The following is a 16,924-nucleotide window of genomic DNA, read 5'->3' as shown; positions in this document are numbered from 1 at the left end:
TGTGAGGCACCTTAAACTGCTCCTGGAACTCAGTGAAGGTGTAATTAAGTAAACTTGCCTTTTTCTTTTTTCAAGAAAAAAAATAGAAGAGAGATGGGATTGATTTGACATAACTTCTTACTAAAGTTATGCTAATCACCACTTCCTTCCTGTAAGCATTCATTAATTATGTGATTAATAATTTATCTTAGGGCTTCCCTGGTGGTGCAGTGGTTAGGAATCCGCCTGCCAGTGCAGGGGACGCGGGTTCGTGCCCCAGTCTGGGAAGATCCCACATGCCGTGAAGCGGCTAGGCCCGTGAGCCACAACTACTGAGCCTGTGCTCCGCGAGGGGACAGGCCGCGACAGTGAGAGGCCCGCGCACTGCGATGAAGAGTGGCCCCTGCTCGCCGCAACTGGAGAAAGCCCTCTCGAAGAAACGAAGACCCAACACAGCCAAAAATAAATATAAAATAAATAAATAAATTTTTTTAAAAAATAATAATTTATCTTAGATGTTTGCTGGGGCCAGATGACTGACATCAAGTTTAACGGTCTGTATTTTCTAGAAATCACCTTTTCCTTTCCTTTGCAAATTGGTCAATGCTGATCTTTTGACACCCCTCCTATTTGTCAAGACACTCACTAACAGTGAATGACAATCATGTCTGCTATATTTTCAGTATAGTAATGAGATATAATTTATATAAATCTAAAAGGCTTACATTCATTTAAAGTGTCTGGTGCTCTATAATTATCTACTCACCTATCTGTACTTCAATTCCTTCTTAATAATGCTTTTATTAAGCATTATTTTCCTACCCTTTCCAGTCTGAAAACAATTCTCCTTTGTAAAGAAAATGGATGCAGGAAAAGAGTTCTCTGCTTTCTTACATATTTCTTATTATACCATCCTCTACTTGAAGCTGGTCTACCCCCTTTCCCATCTTGCTTAAAAACACAATTTTCTGTTCACCCTATGTAAAATGACTTTCCAACTTACAGACTGAGAAAAAAAATCATAATTATATATTTAATACTTTACCTTTCAAGATGCCTAAAACACTTTACCTTTACAACATTCTATTTAGTTAAGTCTGCTATTATCAAAAATGCCTGAATATTCAGAGTCTATTAGAAAAATGACTTCCATCTGTTCCATGAGTGTCTCTCTTGTGATGGTAAATCTGCATTTGCTTTTGGTCACTCACCAAGCCATCTGTCTAACGGGAAAGGACTTGAATCAAATCAGTCCTTTTGATGCAGGCCAATAAATTAGAAAATCTTTGTCGCTGGGTATTTGAACTAAAATAAAATTAATCACTGAGGTAAATATACAATATATCACTATTAATTCTCTGGCTCAACAAATCCTTAGACTTCTTCTTTCTTATTCTGTAAAATTATCTTTCTATCTGACAAGGAATACAAAAATAGGTAGAGGGGGTAAAAGTTCACTATTTTCATCTTCTAGTTCAATGTTTACTAGAGCATATAGGAACTAACATTCTAATGACTATTTCATTAAATTAAAGAGCTTATCATTTCTAAAACACACCTTTTAATCTTCTCACACTGAATTAAGTATAATTATTTATATATTTTGCCCAAACATAACATGATTTAAAAAGAAAAATAAAATATGAGCATGATCACCAAGGATAAACAGCTCTCAAATGTCTGCTAGAAACTAGCATACCAGTCATTCCCCCGGGGACACGATGCCTAGCCATGCCCCACACTGCAGTACCCTGTACTTTACTGTAGGTTATCTTGTTGACCAAAGCACTTGCCAATGGCTACTCCACCATATTCAGCAAAATAATTAAACTGTAACCTCAACTGTCAATGTGAAAAATGAAAAGTTTAATAACTGCTAGATGTTTTAATTTAGGATAGCTCATGTTAATGTGTGCTGAATTTAAAATGTTTTGGTTCATTTTTAAACAAACAGACAAAAATGACCCCATTCCAAAAAGTTATACATAACCCATCCACCTTCTTCCCCTTTAACAATGAGGGGTAGCTATCTATTCAGGGGCTACAAGGTGAACTATTTCTCTATAATTATACCTAACACTCCCAGTTTGGCATAATATTTGACAAAGAATAGGTCATTGGACAGCAGTTCTATGTGAAGTATGTTCCCCAAAAGAAACCACTGCACAGTTAATCAGTTTTAGAAATGTCATATACTATAGTCTTCTCTTCTCTTGGAAATTAACAACACCACTGGTATTTTAAGGTCTCTGAGAAATCCTGTAGGGTGGGAGTGGGGCACAGAATAGAAGGAGAAAGGGAATGAGTAGGTGTGGAGAGGGAAGAAAAGGTGGGAAAAGGAGGAGGAAGATTAGAAAGAGGGGAAGAAAGGGGATGGAAAGTTGGGAAGGGGAGAATGGAGAAGAGGAAGAAGGGGAAAAGATAACAGAGCAGAGGGGAGAGGGAAAATGAAGAAGAGAAAGAAGAAATACAACTTCTCTAATTTTGCTTAGTTCGCTACATCCCCCAATTATTTTTTCCATAGACCCATTTTTTTCACATATCAGCATCCCTCAACAAATGTTCCGTAGAAATACCCCAGCAATACTGGTATAAAGAAGTATCTCATAAGGTAGTTCCACCAAATTTCTTACTTAAAGAGGACCATTAGTGAAAAACTGGTAAAATCCAAATGCAGTATCTTAGTTTAGCTAATATTATTGTACCAATGTTAATTTCTTAGTTTTGACAAATGTCCTAGGGTTATGTAAGATGTTAACAACAGGGAAAGCTGCAAGAATTCTGTACTGTCTTTGCAACTTTTATGTAAATCTAACATATTCCAAAATTAAGGTTCCTTTTTAAAAAAAAGACAGTAGGCTGGGTATAAATTAAAGTGACTTAACTGTAATTTTTATTTTCATAGTGTGAGCATTCAAAAACACATTTTCAGTTAAGATTCTGTGGTTTCCCTGGCAAGTCCTGTCTCTGGCTCTTGAAAAAAAAATTTCTTCCAGTTTCTATATAACTCAAGGGACTACCATCTCTTTCTTGGATTACTGTAATAACTGTACCATATAAAATTAACTGACTCCTGTCTCAATACCCTATACCCCAAGTCCATCCCCCCCATAGAACATACTACCTCTGTGTTAGAACCTTCCAACAAGTATGTTCAATACATATAGGTCCTAATTAAGGCATAAAAGGCTTCTTTTTTGCCTAAATCTCCACAGCCTTAACCTGCTGAACTACACCCTTTCCCCTTAAACTCTAATATGAGATTATTAGCTATCTCCTGAACACTTCATGATTTTTTCATGCATCCAGTTCCTTTGTCAGAAATTACAATTTTCTACATACATATACACACCACAGTAAGTGCATACTAATACTTTAACACCAAGTATTTGGGAATAACATCATTCAAAGAGCTCTCTCTGATTCCCTTTGACAAAATCAGATATTCTACCATCTTTATCACTTTATATCTTACGTCAAAATGATTCCTGCACCTAGCATTGCAATTATTTGCTCATGTCTATTTTTTCTATTCAATAGTAAGCTCCTTAAAGGCAAGGCTGTTTTATCTATCTTAACATCTCCAGAAATCAATACAGCACTCTAGACATCCTAAGAAATAATGTAAAAACACTTTGTAAGTGGTGATGATTTATAAATATATTATTACTATGAGCTAAATCATGTTCATCTAAACTAGTACTCTGGATTTCAAAGGTTTAAAATATCTGATCTAAATAAAAGTGTTTTCAGTGTATGGATCTGATCTTCTGACAGCTTACCTTTTGAGGATCATTTGCTGTTATTCAAAGCTGAGCATTATGAGTTCAAACTAGAAAGGAATGTTCCAATTTTCTTAATTTATTCTTAAAGGATATGCTGGGCTACGGAATGCTTAGAAGAATCTGAAGTTAAGATCATTCTTTGCTTAAAAGAAGCAATAGTTTAGCTCTACTGAGAATAAAGAATAGGTCTATGGTGATTTAACTCTGTTGTTTTATAAATATACACACAGAAATACACAGATAAAAATATATACCAAACCAGGAATATTTACTTTAAATTCTAAACTTTCAGAGAAAAGTTTTCTCTATCCAGTTCTTGTTGTACAGTATGTGTAATTAGGCACTTAATAAACACAGGCTTTTAATGATATTGAAGAGCAAGTAAGGAAGGCCCCATCAAGAGTATTAGGCTTCTGTTTTACAGGAGCTCAGTCTCAGTATTTCTTTGGGAAGTGAGCATAGCTCACTATAACCCTGTTATAAAATACGCTTCTGAACTTAATTATTTGCTGGTCATCTATTCAGTAAATTCATAGAGTTAAGTCTGATTTCCTGGAGGGGAAATTTATTAATGGTCAAACCATGTTACTTCAGTTTACTCAATTTTTTTGGTCCAAATTTGTTATAATAGACTATAATGGCAACAAGATAGAAGGAAGAAGGTCAATAAGAACAGTATATATTTTAGGGGGTTTGTATCAAGTTCAAAGAAACAAGCTCCTTACCTTCTGAAAAATCATTCAGTAATGAGAAAGAAGCCAAGAAACCATGTTCCCTTTGAGACTAAATCTGCCATTTCCGGACTAAGTAATATGTATACCAAAAAGACGGCTGGCTAGGTACCTGCAGAGCCAGGTTTAAATCCCAGCACCAACAATGAGTAGCTGGATAACCTAAAGAAGTCACTTATCCATCAGTCTCTCTTCTATCAGAAAAAAAAAAAAGAAAAAAGTGGGCTAAGTGACAAGACCTCTTAGTCCCTTCTAGCTCTCACACCCCACAAGGCTAATCATTATCTCACAGTCCAAATTCGCCTGAGTCTAGACTTTAATAATTAGTGAAGCAGGGAAGAATTTCTATAGAAGAAAAGAGCTAAAGAAAGAGAAAATTAATCGCTGTTCCACATTATACTACCATTTGCTTTGGTATCACTTTCATCAACTACACGTTACAGAATAAAATTATATATTTAAATCAGTTTTCCTATATCAGATCATACAACTCCAAATGAACATGCTTTATTAAAAAAAAAAAGAATGACCCTAATTTTGTCTGTTTCATTATGGTTTCTGGGCAGTTTTGCTCTCTGTATTCTTATACTTAGATTAAAATAAAAGTATCCTCTAAAAAAAATCCATCGAGTTACACACAAAACAGAAGTTTGCACACTGTTCTATATGTATACTATGCTTCAAAGGTAAAAGGTTTCAAAAGTAAAAGGTTTACTTTTACTTTTTTTACTTCAAAAGTAAAAGGTTTAGGGCTTCCCTGGTGGCGCAGTGGTTGAGGGTCCGCCTGCCGATGCAGGGGACACGGGTTCGTGCCCCGGTCTGGGAGGATCCCACATGCCGCGGAGCGGCTGGGCCCGTGAGCCATGGCCGCTGAGCCTGCGCGTCCGGAGCCTGTGCTCCGCAACGGGAGAGGCCACAACAGTGAGGCCCGCATACCACACACACACACACACACACACACACACACACACAAAAAAAAAAAAAAAGTAAAAGGTTTACTTTTTAAAAAAGGATATTCAAACTACAGTCAGAATACATGGTTCCTGATATCTAAAAGTAAGTACAATTTTTGTTAGGCATAACCTCAAATTGGCTCTCTTGTAGTATGTCTCATGGTTAAGGTTAAAGAGTATGCTACTACAGAGTTGTGCTATTTTGCCCCAAGTCTCAACAAAAATGAATACAAACCCAAAAGGAATTCTGTATTCCGGTAACAAGATCAAGCATTTTGCTGCCTAACCTGTGTGGGAAGGCTCTTGCCTAAGTAACCCAGAAAGTCAAATGTCCAGTTTAGCTTAGTGTTACTTTTTGAGTTTTGGGGGGTGGGGCGGGTGGGTGTGAAGTACTGGTAGTTTATTTGGTCAGCTTTTTTGGCAAGGAAGTAGAAAGGCCAAGTCAAAAGTCATGTGATCCATAAGCACAATACCACAGAAAGAATTAGGACCCTCCTCTGTCAATAATGTGAAATGAGACTGTGAACTAAATACTCGATGTGAAACTCCCAAACACCTTATTTGTAAAATGGAAATAATATTTACCATAGAGTAATATTCCTAAGAGTGTTGTTGAAAAGATCAAATTAGGCACTAACCTGATGGTATTTAAAAAACAGTTAACAGTAATAGTAATCATAGCAACAGTAGTAGTAATACAAGTTAACATTTATTGAGCATTTATTATGCTCTAACCATTGTTCTTAACACTTTACTTGTATTTACCAATTACCCTTATAGTTATCACATCATGTATCTATTATTATTATTATCCTTATTTTTACTGGTTAAGTAATTTGCCATAAGTCACAAAGTTAGTAAGTGATGGAGTCAGGACTCAACTAACCCAACCAACCTGACTCCAGAACTCAAGCTCTAAACTACCAACTATACTATTGTCTCTGTGGCAAAAAGATCGTGCTCATTTCACCACACCAAGGTTGCCATGTAAGTGGGTGGGGCTCTCCTGGAATAACTGGTTAGGCTTTGGATGGTCCCATACTTCTGGGAGACTCAGACTATATTTGAGAAATTCTCAGTTCAATGTCCCTGGGGAAACACAAAAACTCTTAAAAAATGGTCTGTTTGCTCTTGGGGGAAGAAAACTTTGTAATGCTTCTCCCAAATGAGTCTAAGTAGGATCATTTTGTTAGGACCAATAACAGTGAAACAAATTGTTTGGAAGTGACAATTTACATGTGTTGGCAGAAATCAACTATTTGTATCATGAGCTTAAATGACTGTAAGAGACTTCTTTGAGCTGACAGAGTAACTGCCCGTGCTGGGTCTGTCCATAAGATAAAAACTGATGCAAAAACTTGTTAGGTTGTTGTCTGAACCACCCACCATTAAAGCAGTTTTAAACTGGCTGTTAAAGAACCCATTCAAAGTGTTTAACAGCCAATGACCTCGGGGTAGCACCTGTCCCTACGTGAACTAAAGTCCCCATCAAACCCACCCTTTGACCTCGATGAAGGTGGGCGATCAAAGCTATCCAAGAGCGGTCACAATCAAGAAGAGCTGGTCTGCCTGGCCTTTCACAAGCTGGAAGGAAGAGAGGGCAGAAGTGCCCAGTCTTTTCTATATGCTGTGCCTGCATCAGAAAAGAAGTGTTTTGTACTTGGCTCACAGACAGAATGGGAGCTGTAATAAGATACATCCTTATTCTTACCCTACAGTATATGGGAACCAAACAGAAGAGTTTTTTAAATACCTAAGAAAACATTCTCTAATCCTTCCCCTTTGGAAGGAAACTTGGAAACAACTAGGTCACCGTGCTCAACTCAACTGCAGACAGAAGTGAACGGAAACACAAGATCTGGCCCTGTGGTCATCCCCTATGGAATATGACCTGGGGAACCTGGCTTGGTCCTGCCAAACCAAAACAAGGGGCGGCAAATTCAGTCTTTCTAAGTTCACTTTAGGACCTGGGAAAATAAGTAGTAAAATAATTATAACTCCTAATCCTCTGGACAAAATGAAGGGAAGGGATGATACAATACTTTGAGGCTAGAAGCACAAAAGAAAAGCAAAGGTTCTAAAGGTTCTAATAAAAACAACAGATATACTTTGTAAATTCACCCAAGACTAGAAGAAAGGGGCAACAGAATGGCATATTTAGGTCTCTGGTCTATCACAGGAAGACTAACCATAAAAGTCAGTTTTTACTTGCCAGCTTCCTCATTGAAACTACACCCAGAATTCCCAAGAGTTATAAAAGACAAATCACAGACTATGGTATTGGTTACAGAATTAACATAAAGAGGTCATAAATAAAAATTCCATTCATATGAAAATATCTTATTTTCAAAGCATGAAGAAAACTACAAAACATGGTATTAGAGCTAACTTTATTTTGTTAAATGTATTAGGTGATGGAAATCATTATTGCTTTTCATAAGGGAAACAAACAATGTACCTGAGATAGCTTCCAAAATAAGCAACAATATTTGGGTGCTTACAGTCTTTCATCATAATAATTTCTTGCTGCACAACTGCAAAGTCTTCTCCTAGAATAAAAAATAAGCAAGTTGAATATTTAGTAGGTAAATTTCAAAATGTCTATTTGTTTCAAAACGTAAAAAATAACGTTATTGATATTACTTTATTTTATTTTATTTTTTTGCGGTACGCGGGCCTCTCACTGTTGTGGCCTCTCCCGTCGTGGAGCACATGCTGCGGACACGCAGGCTCAGCGGCCATGGCTCACGGGCCCAGCCGCTCCGCGGCATGTGGGATCTTCTCGGACCGGGGCACGAACCCGTGTCCCCTGAATCGGCAGGCAGACTCTCAACCACTGTGCCACCAGGGAAGCCCTATTGATATTATTTTTAATGACAATTTCAGTCCTATCTTGACAGAAAGTAAAGTACAATGATTAAAATGTATGAACTCTGGTCCCAGACTATGTTGGATTCAAATCCTAACTCTGTCCCTTACTAAGCTGTGTGAACTTGGGCAAGTTACTTGACCTCTCTGTGCCAATTTCTTCCTCTGTAAAATAGGGATAAAACTAATAATAATCCATCTCATATGGCTATTGTAAGGGTTAAGTGGGCTAATGTATGTAAAATGCTTAGAACAGTATCTGACAGAGTAAGCACTAGATAAGCATTTGCTATTATTACAATTATGCCTGGGATATAATCATCATATAATTCACTAGAAATACATTATGTTTTCCCTTTCTTAGCAAATAACATTCAATATAATTTTATTTATTTATTTATTTTTGGCTGCATTGGGTCTTTGTTGCTGCGCGTGGGCTTTCTCTAGTTATGGCGAGCAGGGGCAACTCTTCGTTGTGGCGTGCGGGCTTCTCCTTGTGGTGGCTTCTCTTGATGTGGAGCACGGGCTCTAGGCGTGTGGGCTTCAGTAGTTGTGGCATGTGGGCTCAGCAGTTGTGGCTCACGGGCTCTAGAGCGCAGGCTCAGTAGTTGTGGTGCACGGGCTTAGTTGCTCCGTGAACCCGTGTCCCCTGCATTGGCAGGCGGATTCTTAACCACTGCGCCACCAGGGAAGTCCCAACATTTAATATAGTTTTGCACAAGGAAGCAATTCTTTTTTAAGTTAGGGCAGGAATCCTTATACACCGAGACTATCAAACGTACCTCCACAGCTCTCTTGCTAGAGCTGAGAGGCCTTACTCTAGCAGTACTGGTTTACCAGAAGCCCCCCCCCCGCCCACCGCCGCCCACAGGCCTATCCTGTATTGGAGTGCCTTGCTCCAGCTTTGTTGGGATGTGGAATGGGATTGTATTTAAGCCTGGTCAGACTATAAGCAAGTATCTCTCTCCTTTTACTCCCTCCCTGCCCATATTCTTCAAAATAAGATCTGGCAATCCTGTAACAGTGTCACACATGTTCCTGGTTCCTGAATGAACATTTGTCATGGAGAGAGACAGAACTGCCATGAATGCAAATGTGGTAAACCAGAGACTAAGCAGAAAGAGAACACGTGGAATTGCTTACATTGAAATCAAAGCACTTTGTATTACTAATTCAGTTTTTAAAGCATTATATACTATGAATTGCCTGATTAAATGTATATTAGTGGCAAAACCAAAAATAGGTTTCCCAAACTAAAGTTTAAATCGTAAATATGAGGTTGTTACGGCAAGCCCTGACACTTATGGCCTGGCATTTTCCTACTGTAAATGTAACCGAGGCTTGAAAGTAGCCTAACCATGAACCACCTGAACTCAATATCAAAACCAACCTTACTGCCCCAGTGACAAGGGAAGAAGTAGTAGAGAAGAGACAGTATGTCAGATTCGTAATTTCTGCAATGAAATGAGTACAAAATCAAAGTCCTCCAAAGGGAGAATAGAAAATTTTTATGCCTTCAAAATCTCAAAAGAAAATCACTGAACTAGGATCTTCCGGGTTTACTTCCCACCAGTAAGAATTTCTGATTCAGTATATTAAAAAAAATCCAAGATAAACATAATGAAGCCATAATGAGACTAACTCCAATCTTCAGGGATATACGAAATACTTTGAAAGTTCTAAATTTTGCTTTTCACCTGCCTTTCGATTATACTTTTCCCCAATTCAGTGACTGGGTTACACGAGATCAAAGTTGATACAGTCAGCCTGAACTCTAGGACTAGTTTAATAGTTAGAGGACAGCAGCTCTCTTTCTAGGAGCAGCCCTGAAGTTAGTCGTCACACAACCTCCAAGGCAGCCACTGATCTGCAGAAAACACTGAGAAGAAACATGAAAAAGGGGGAAGGAAGAAGGCACATGACCAGTGTAACTGAGCTACTACAGGAAGCCTCATCTGCCTGGTAATTTTCAGATGTACCTGTTCATGACCAATAAACTCCTTGTGCTGTTTAAGCTACCTTGAGTTGTGGTTTCTATTATACCTGTAAGCATCACTGCATCAATGTCTTCATATCTATGTTCTCACTGGAGTGTTACATCGTCTAGGACAGAATGATACCTTCATCATTTCTGTATCCCTAGCACCTAATATGCAATCAATGAAGCTGTTACCTGAATGAATCATAATAATAGCATAATCATAATCATAGCACATAATTCTACTATATGATGACTCTAAATCAGGAGCAACTGCTTTTGGTTTAATTTCATCCAGTTATTAGCATGTTTTATACAATTGTTTGTTTGCTACTCCTGTGGTTTCACTAAAATCTAGGAATGGCTTTTTAAGCCTTCAACTACGTCTTTCCCAGGAAATGTTAATGATCCAAAGTGCATCCTTTTTGTCCTATTGAGTCATCTCCATGTGGTTATAAAATCCAAAGAAAAATTCCACAATTTGATCTTTAAAGGTAACTGAAAAAAGGTAGATTTGGGCAGGAAAAAAGAAAGCAGTTTAATACACTAATTAATCCAAAGGAGCCTAACAGAGTTAAAGGACTTTCTTCAAAGTTCAAGAGAAATACATTCTAAAGGATAAATTAACAGCCACCCCAATGGGATGGTTAGACAAGATAATTTTGAAAAATTCTTTCCAATTCTGAGAGTCTATGAGTTTTCGGTAAAATTTTTGACATTAAAGTGAAGAATACCTCTTCCAAAGAATGGGAAAAATAAAAACAAAACCTAATTGAGAAAAATAAGCAAGCCTACAAGTAGAGCAGATCATGAATAAATCAAGTAGACAGGCAGAAAAATACAAACTTACACATGCAAAGTTCTCAGAATAAACATGACACAATACTAAGTGTTCAATAAATGTTAACTACCTGTAGTAGGCTGAATAATGGCCCCAAAGATGGCCAGGTGCTAACCTCTGAAACCTGTGAACGTTACCATACATGGCAAAAAGGGGCGTGCAAGTATGATTAAGTTACGGATCTTGTGATGGGGAGATTATCGTGAATTATCTGGGTGGGCCCTTAATGTAATCACAAGTGTCCTTATAAGAAGAGGCAGAGGGACACTTGACTATAAGAAGGCAAGGAGCAAGATGCTACGTTGCTGGCTTTGAGGATGGAGGAAGAGGCCAAGAATGAACAAATGCAAGGAATGCATTTCTAGAAGCTAGAAAAGGCAAGGAAATTGATTCTCCCTTAGAGTATTCAGAGGAAGGCAGCTCTGCTAAGATTTTGATCTTGACCCAGTGAAACACACTTTGGACTTCTAAATTCCAGAACTTTAAGAGAATAAATTTGTGCTGTTTCAAGTCACCAAGTTTGTAGAACTTGTTAACATAGCCACAGGAAACTAATACATGATTACTATCAACATTATCACTGTGGCAGAGCTGGCTAGCCATTCACAAATAATCTGTGCTCTCCCTTCCATAGTGTGGAAGTTACTGGTGGGAGGCAATTATCCCACCAAAAGACAACATTTCCCAGTCAACGTGATGTGCCCAAGAGAACAGTTCTTGCCAATGGAATGTGAGCAAAAATAATGTGTCATTTTCCTACTCTTTCTTTTCCCATTAGCAGGCTACATGACACTATGAGGTCCCAGAAAATGCAAGAAGTCTGGGTCCCTGAGTCACCCAAAGAAAAAAAGTCATCCAACAACTTGAACATCTGCTCTAAACTATTGCATAAACTTGAAATAAAATTATATTATGATCTAGCTTAGTTATTACAGTAGTTAGCATTATCTATCCTAAACTGATATAATTATTACCATCCATTTACGAAAAAGGTTGTCTAAACTGTAGGAGGGGCTTCACTAATGTTTTAGTGGGTTAACAAACACGAGACTCTGTCCCTCTAATAGAGCACAGATATAATGAACAAGATTATAGGCATTTCTATTTGATTTTTTATATAATTTATTTTTTAATACAATGCTTTCCTGTAAAAAGCTATATTTAGTCAAATATGGGAGAGCAAAAGGACACTTGAATGTTATGGGAGTGGTTCTCTCTCTGAAAACTACAATAAAACATAGACTCCCTAATACTTCCTTGCCTTGTTTGTTTGTTTATTTATTTATTTATTAGTTTTGGCTGCATTGGGTCTTCACTGCTGCATGCAGACCTTCTCTAGTTGTGGCGAGCAGAGGCTACTCTTTGTTGCAGTGAGTGGGATTCTCATTGGGGTGGCTTCTTTTGTTGTGGAGCACAGGGTTTAGGTGCATGGCCTTCAGTAGTTGTGGCTCGTGGGCTCAGTATTGTGGCTCGCGGGCTGTAAAGCACAGGCTCAGTAGTTGCGGTGCACGGGCTTAGTTGCTCCGCGGCATGTGGGATCTTCCTGGACCAGGGCTCAAACCCATGTCCCCTGCATTGGCAGGTGGATTCTTAACCACTGCACCACTGGGGAGGCCCTCTTGCCTTTTTAGATACAAACTGACAATCACGGTATTTCCAACATTTCATACAATTATTTACTTTTTCTTTGACAAAATAATACATAATCTTAGATCAAACTGATAAACAACTAACTGCCTTTTTGGCATGCCTAATTATTTTCACTGGCGTCAACTGTATTAAGTTTGTAAGACCTACTCTTCTTATCATTAACATAAGCACTCTGACAATGAACTATCCACTCACATCTTTTAAAAATAAGCAAAAAATTCAATAAAGCAAATAATTACACAAATACTGTTGTTACATAAATATGGCAAAGCTGTTGCAACAGAACTACTGGCTGGGAGGTAGTGTTACCATTCTGTGCTTTTTAACAGTTTACGCATCTAAGCCTGAGTAATTGTAATGAAGGCAACTGATGAGTATCTGCACACTGAGTGGAAGTAGAGGTTATATGAAAAACAAACAGGAAATGTAAGAGTTATCGTATTGGGAGGTTAAACAACAGACAAATCTTTAGGAAACCAACTCTTGGTCTATTTGTAAAGTGTGTATCTTCTGTTTCTGTAGTTCTTTCCCCTATGAAGGAAACGAGTTTACATGTCACCGTCAATTACCTTTTGTTTGTTGTTTATTTCAATTCTTTGTTTTTTTTATGTTCCTTTAGTCATCTTTATATCTCTCTTCTAAATGTTTAACATGTTCATGACTCTCAGAAGCTGCCATGGTTTTCCAGAAGTGTCTTGACAAATGTCATGATAATGAAATAATTCTCTGCAGTATCAAAAGTTAATTTACATGGTAACTAACAATAGAGCAGATTAGAATTTAAAATACTTTTAATTATAATTTTTAAAGAGTGTAAAGGATGTTAACTTGTTATAGATCTGATTTACCTTTTAGCATATAAGTATGTAAAGAAATATGTGTGTGAGTGTGTATTTGTGTATATATATTATTTGTGAAAATATCTAATGCTTTCATTTGGGTAAAGATGAATAGTTATTCTTAGGACATTCCCTGTTGAGAAGACATTCAACAACCACCATACACTGAGCAGCTAATATGATATAAAAGAGAACGTACTAGACACCATGAGTAGAGTTCCAGAAATGAACAAGACTTTCCTTGACTTTAAGAAACTTACAGGAGACATAAAATGTGCACAATCTTAACTATAACAGCTTAAGGTCAAACCTTAAATAACTCCCTTCTTTCTTTTTCTTTTTTAAAAAATTTATTCAACAGATCGTTATTAAACAATTATGTGCCAGCAATGGGACTGCATCAGTAAAAAATAATACAAACAAAAATCCCTGACTTTGCAGAGCTTATATTCTAATGTAAGTAGACAGGCAATAGACAAAATAAATCAGTAAAATTGTACAGCACATTAGAAGGTGTTGAGTACTAAGGTGAAAAATGAAGCAAAGGAGGGAAAAGGGATTTAGCAGGAATGGTTAAGAGAGCAGGTGAGGAAGATGAGATTTGACTGAAGATACAAATGAGGGAAGGGAGCACTGAAAAGGCTCAAGCTGCTCAGCTTTATCTAGGAATGGTGAGCAGGTTGCTGTGACTGCAGCGGACTGAGCTGGGAGAGGGTGTAGAAGATGAGGATGAAGAGGGGACACATCATATATGAGGACTTTGGCTTTTACCCTGAGACAGGAATCTGTTGAAATGTTTTCAGCAAAGACCTGAAATGCTAATCTGATTTAAAAGTATCACTCTGACTGCTGGGTGGAGCAATGGTGGAAGTAGGGAAATCATTTAGAAGGCTTTTTTGGCCCCGCTGCTCAGCTTGCGGGATCTTAGTTCCTCAAGCAGGGATCAAACCCGTGCCCCCTTCAGTGGAAGTGCAGAGTCCCAACCACTGGACCACCAAGGAAGTCCCTAGAAGATTATGTATTAATCCCTGGAGATGTGCAGTGGCTTGCACCAGGGTGGGAGCAATGATGATGATAAAATGTGATCAGCGACTGGATCTATTTTGAAGACAGAGCCAACCGGTTCAGTCTGGTTGGAAGTGGAGTATGAGAAAATGAGATGAGTTAAATATGACTTTCAAAGTTATGGTCTGAGCAACTGGAAAGCTGGAGTTGTCACTCACTGAAATGGATAACTCCCTTATTTCTATAACATTAAATCTATACTTTGCTGCTGGACTCACCATGTCTAGCACAGTGTCATGATTAAGGACATATATTTTGGAATCAGAATATTTAACTATGGGGACTTCCCTGGAAGTCCAGTAGTTAGGACTCCAAGCTTCTACTACAGGGGGCCCTGGTTAGATCCCTGGTCGGTGAACTAAGATGCCTCATGCTGCATGGTGCGGCCAAAAAATAAACATATTGAACTATGAAACTTGGTTTCACAACTTTCTGGTTGTATGATCTTGGGTAAATTCATTCATATTCATATTCTCTCTCTCTGAGTTCAGGTTCCTCATTATGAAACGGAGATAAGTGTCTCCCTCTTAAGGTTATTGTAAGGATTAAATGAAAGAATACTTCCTAAGTACATAGAACAAGGGCTCAAACATAATGTTTAGTAACTATTACCTCTATTATTATCACCCAGCATGATTTGTTATTTGTACTTCTACACTGTTTCTCTTACTCTTCTCTCCCTCTTACTCTGCTTCAGCCACACTGGTCTCCTTGCTCTTCCTTGAATATCATACACAGCTCCTGACTCAGAATCTTTGCACTTTCTATTCAGCTACCTGCAGTGTTCTTTCCCTCCCAGTTGCCTTGCTTTCTCACTTCCTCCAGGGCTCTACTCAACTGTTGCCTTTAAGATGAGACCGTCTCTGATATCCCTATATAAAACTGAAACCCACAACAACTCCACAACACCCTTACTCTGCTTTATTTTTCTCCACAGCACTTATCACATCTAATATACTGTATATTTATTTATTCACTCTCTCTCCCAACACATAATAGGGGCACTCAATCTGAGAGTTAATGAATCATTCCAGAAGTATGAAGCAATTGAAACCCCCAAGTGAAAAAAATAAGGTGGTATGAACAGTAGAAATACAAAATTCTCTCTATTTGCAATATATATGATTGTGTTCCTAGAAAGCAAGCAAACAAAAATCAACTGAAAAAAACGACCAGAAACAATTAAAAAAAAAATCCTCACGTTAACAAATGAGAATACATACATCAAATTAAATTATGTATCTAAGGAGAAGCTTTAAAATGTGTAGGCCACATTTTAATAAAATACTTTATTTATAAGTATTTTGGGAGTTAAAAGACCTGAAAAAAAAAATGGAAAGACACTTCACTTATGAACAGAAGAATTTACTATGGTAAATATGGCAATTGTCTCATTAATTAATCTCTGAATTAATGTAATTCCAATACCAACTGAATCATTTTTGAACATAAAAAATATAAAATTAAATTCATCTGGGAAAAATAAACATGAGGGAACAGTTTTATAATAGGTATTATTTTAAAATAAGTAGCTCTTATTTAAGAATTAATATACCCAGAAGAATTCTCATCTTTTTGATTCTTTGCCTATCGTGGATCATGTTAAATGTCCTGTGGCCAGAGAGACAAGGAAAAGAAACAAAAATCATCCAAGTCAGAAAGGAAGAAGTAAAATTATCTCTTGCTTGCAGATGATATGACCTTACATGTAGAAAATCCTAATAATTCCACAACTCAAAACGGATTAAAGACTTAAACCCAAGACCAGAAACAATAAAACTCCTCAAAGAAAACATAGGGGGGAAACATCTCTAACACTGGTCTTAGCAATAACTTCTTGGATATGATATGAAAAGAACAAGGAACAAAAGCAAAAATAGACAAGTGGGACTACATTAATCTAGAAAGCTGTTACAGAGCAAAAAGGCAACCTAAAAAATAAGAGAAAATATTTACAAACTATATATCTGATAAGAGGTTAATATCCAAACTATATAAGTAACTCCTACAACTCAATAGCAAAAAAAAAACCACCCCAAAACAAACAAACAAAACACCACGAAAAAAACAAACCCTGATTAAAAAATCAAAGGGCTTGATAGACAATTCTCCAAAGACATTACAAATGGCCCACAGGTATATGAAAAGTTGTTCAACACTAATCAGAAGGGAAATGCAAATCAAAGCCACAATGAGGTATCAACTCACACCTCTTAGGATGGCCACTATAAAAAA

The 16,924-nt window shown here is 37.5% G+C and overlaps 1 protein-coding gene across 5 annotated transcripts in view; it reads right to left on the bottom strand.

Annotated features, from left to right (window-relative positions):
• Positions 1-16,924, bottom strand: part of MAP4K3 (mitogen-activated protein kinase kinase kinase kinase 3) — a 205,515-nt gene that overhangs the window by 92,208 nt on the left and 96,383 nt on the right. For all 5 annotated transcript variants that reach the window (XM_059078812.2, XM_059078810.2, XM_067007729.1 and 2 more), the window contains one exon: positions 7,907-7,997. In XM_059078812.2, coding sequence (XP_058934795.1) covers positions 7,907-7,997 — 91 coding nt within the window. The remainder of the gene's footprint in view (positions 1-7,906; positions 7,998-16,924) is intronic.

Source organism: Kogia breviceps, chromosome 11 (genome assembly GCF_026419965.1).
Source record: "Kogia breviceps isolate mKogBre1 chromosome 11, mKogBre1 haplotype 1, whole genome shotgun sequence".
Classification (NCBI taxonomy): domain Eukaryota; kingdom Metazoa; phylum Chordata; class Mammalia; order Artiodactyla; family Physeteridae; genus Kogia; species Kogia breviceps.
This window is presented reverse-complemented; position numbering and strand designations above follow the sequence as displayed.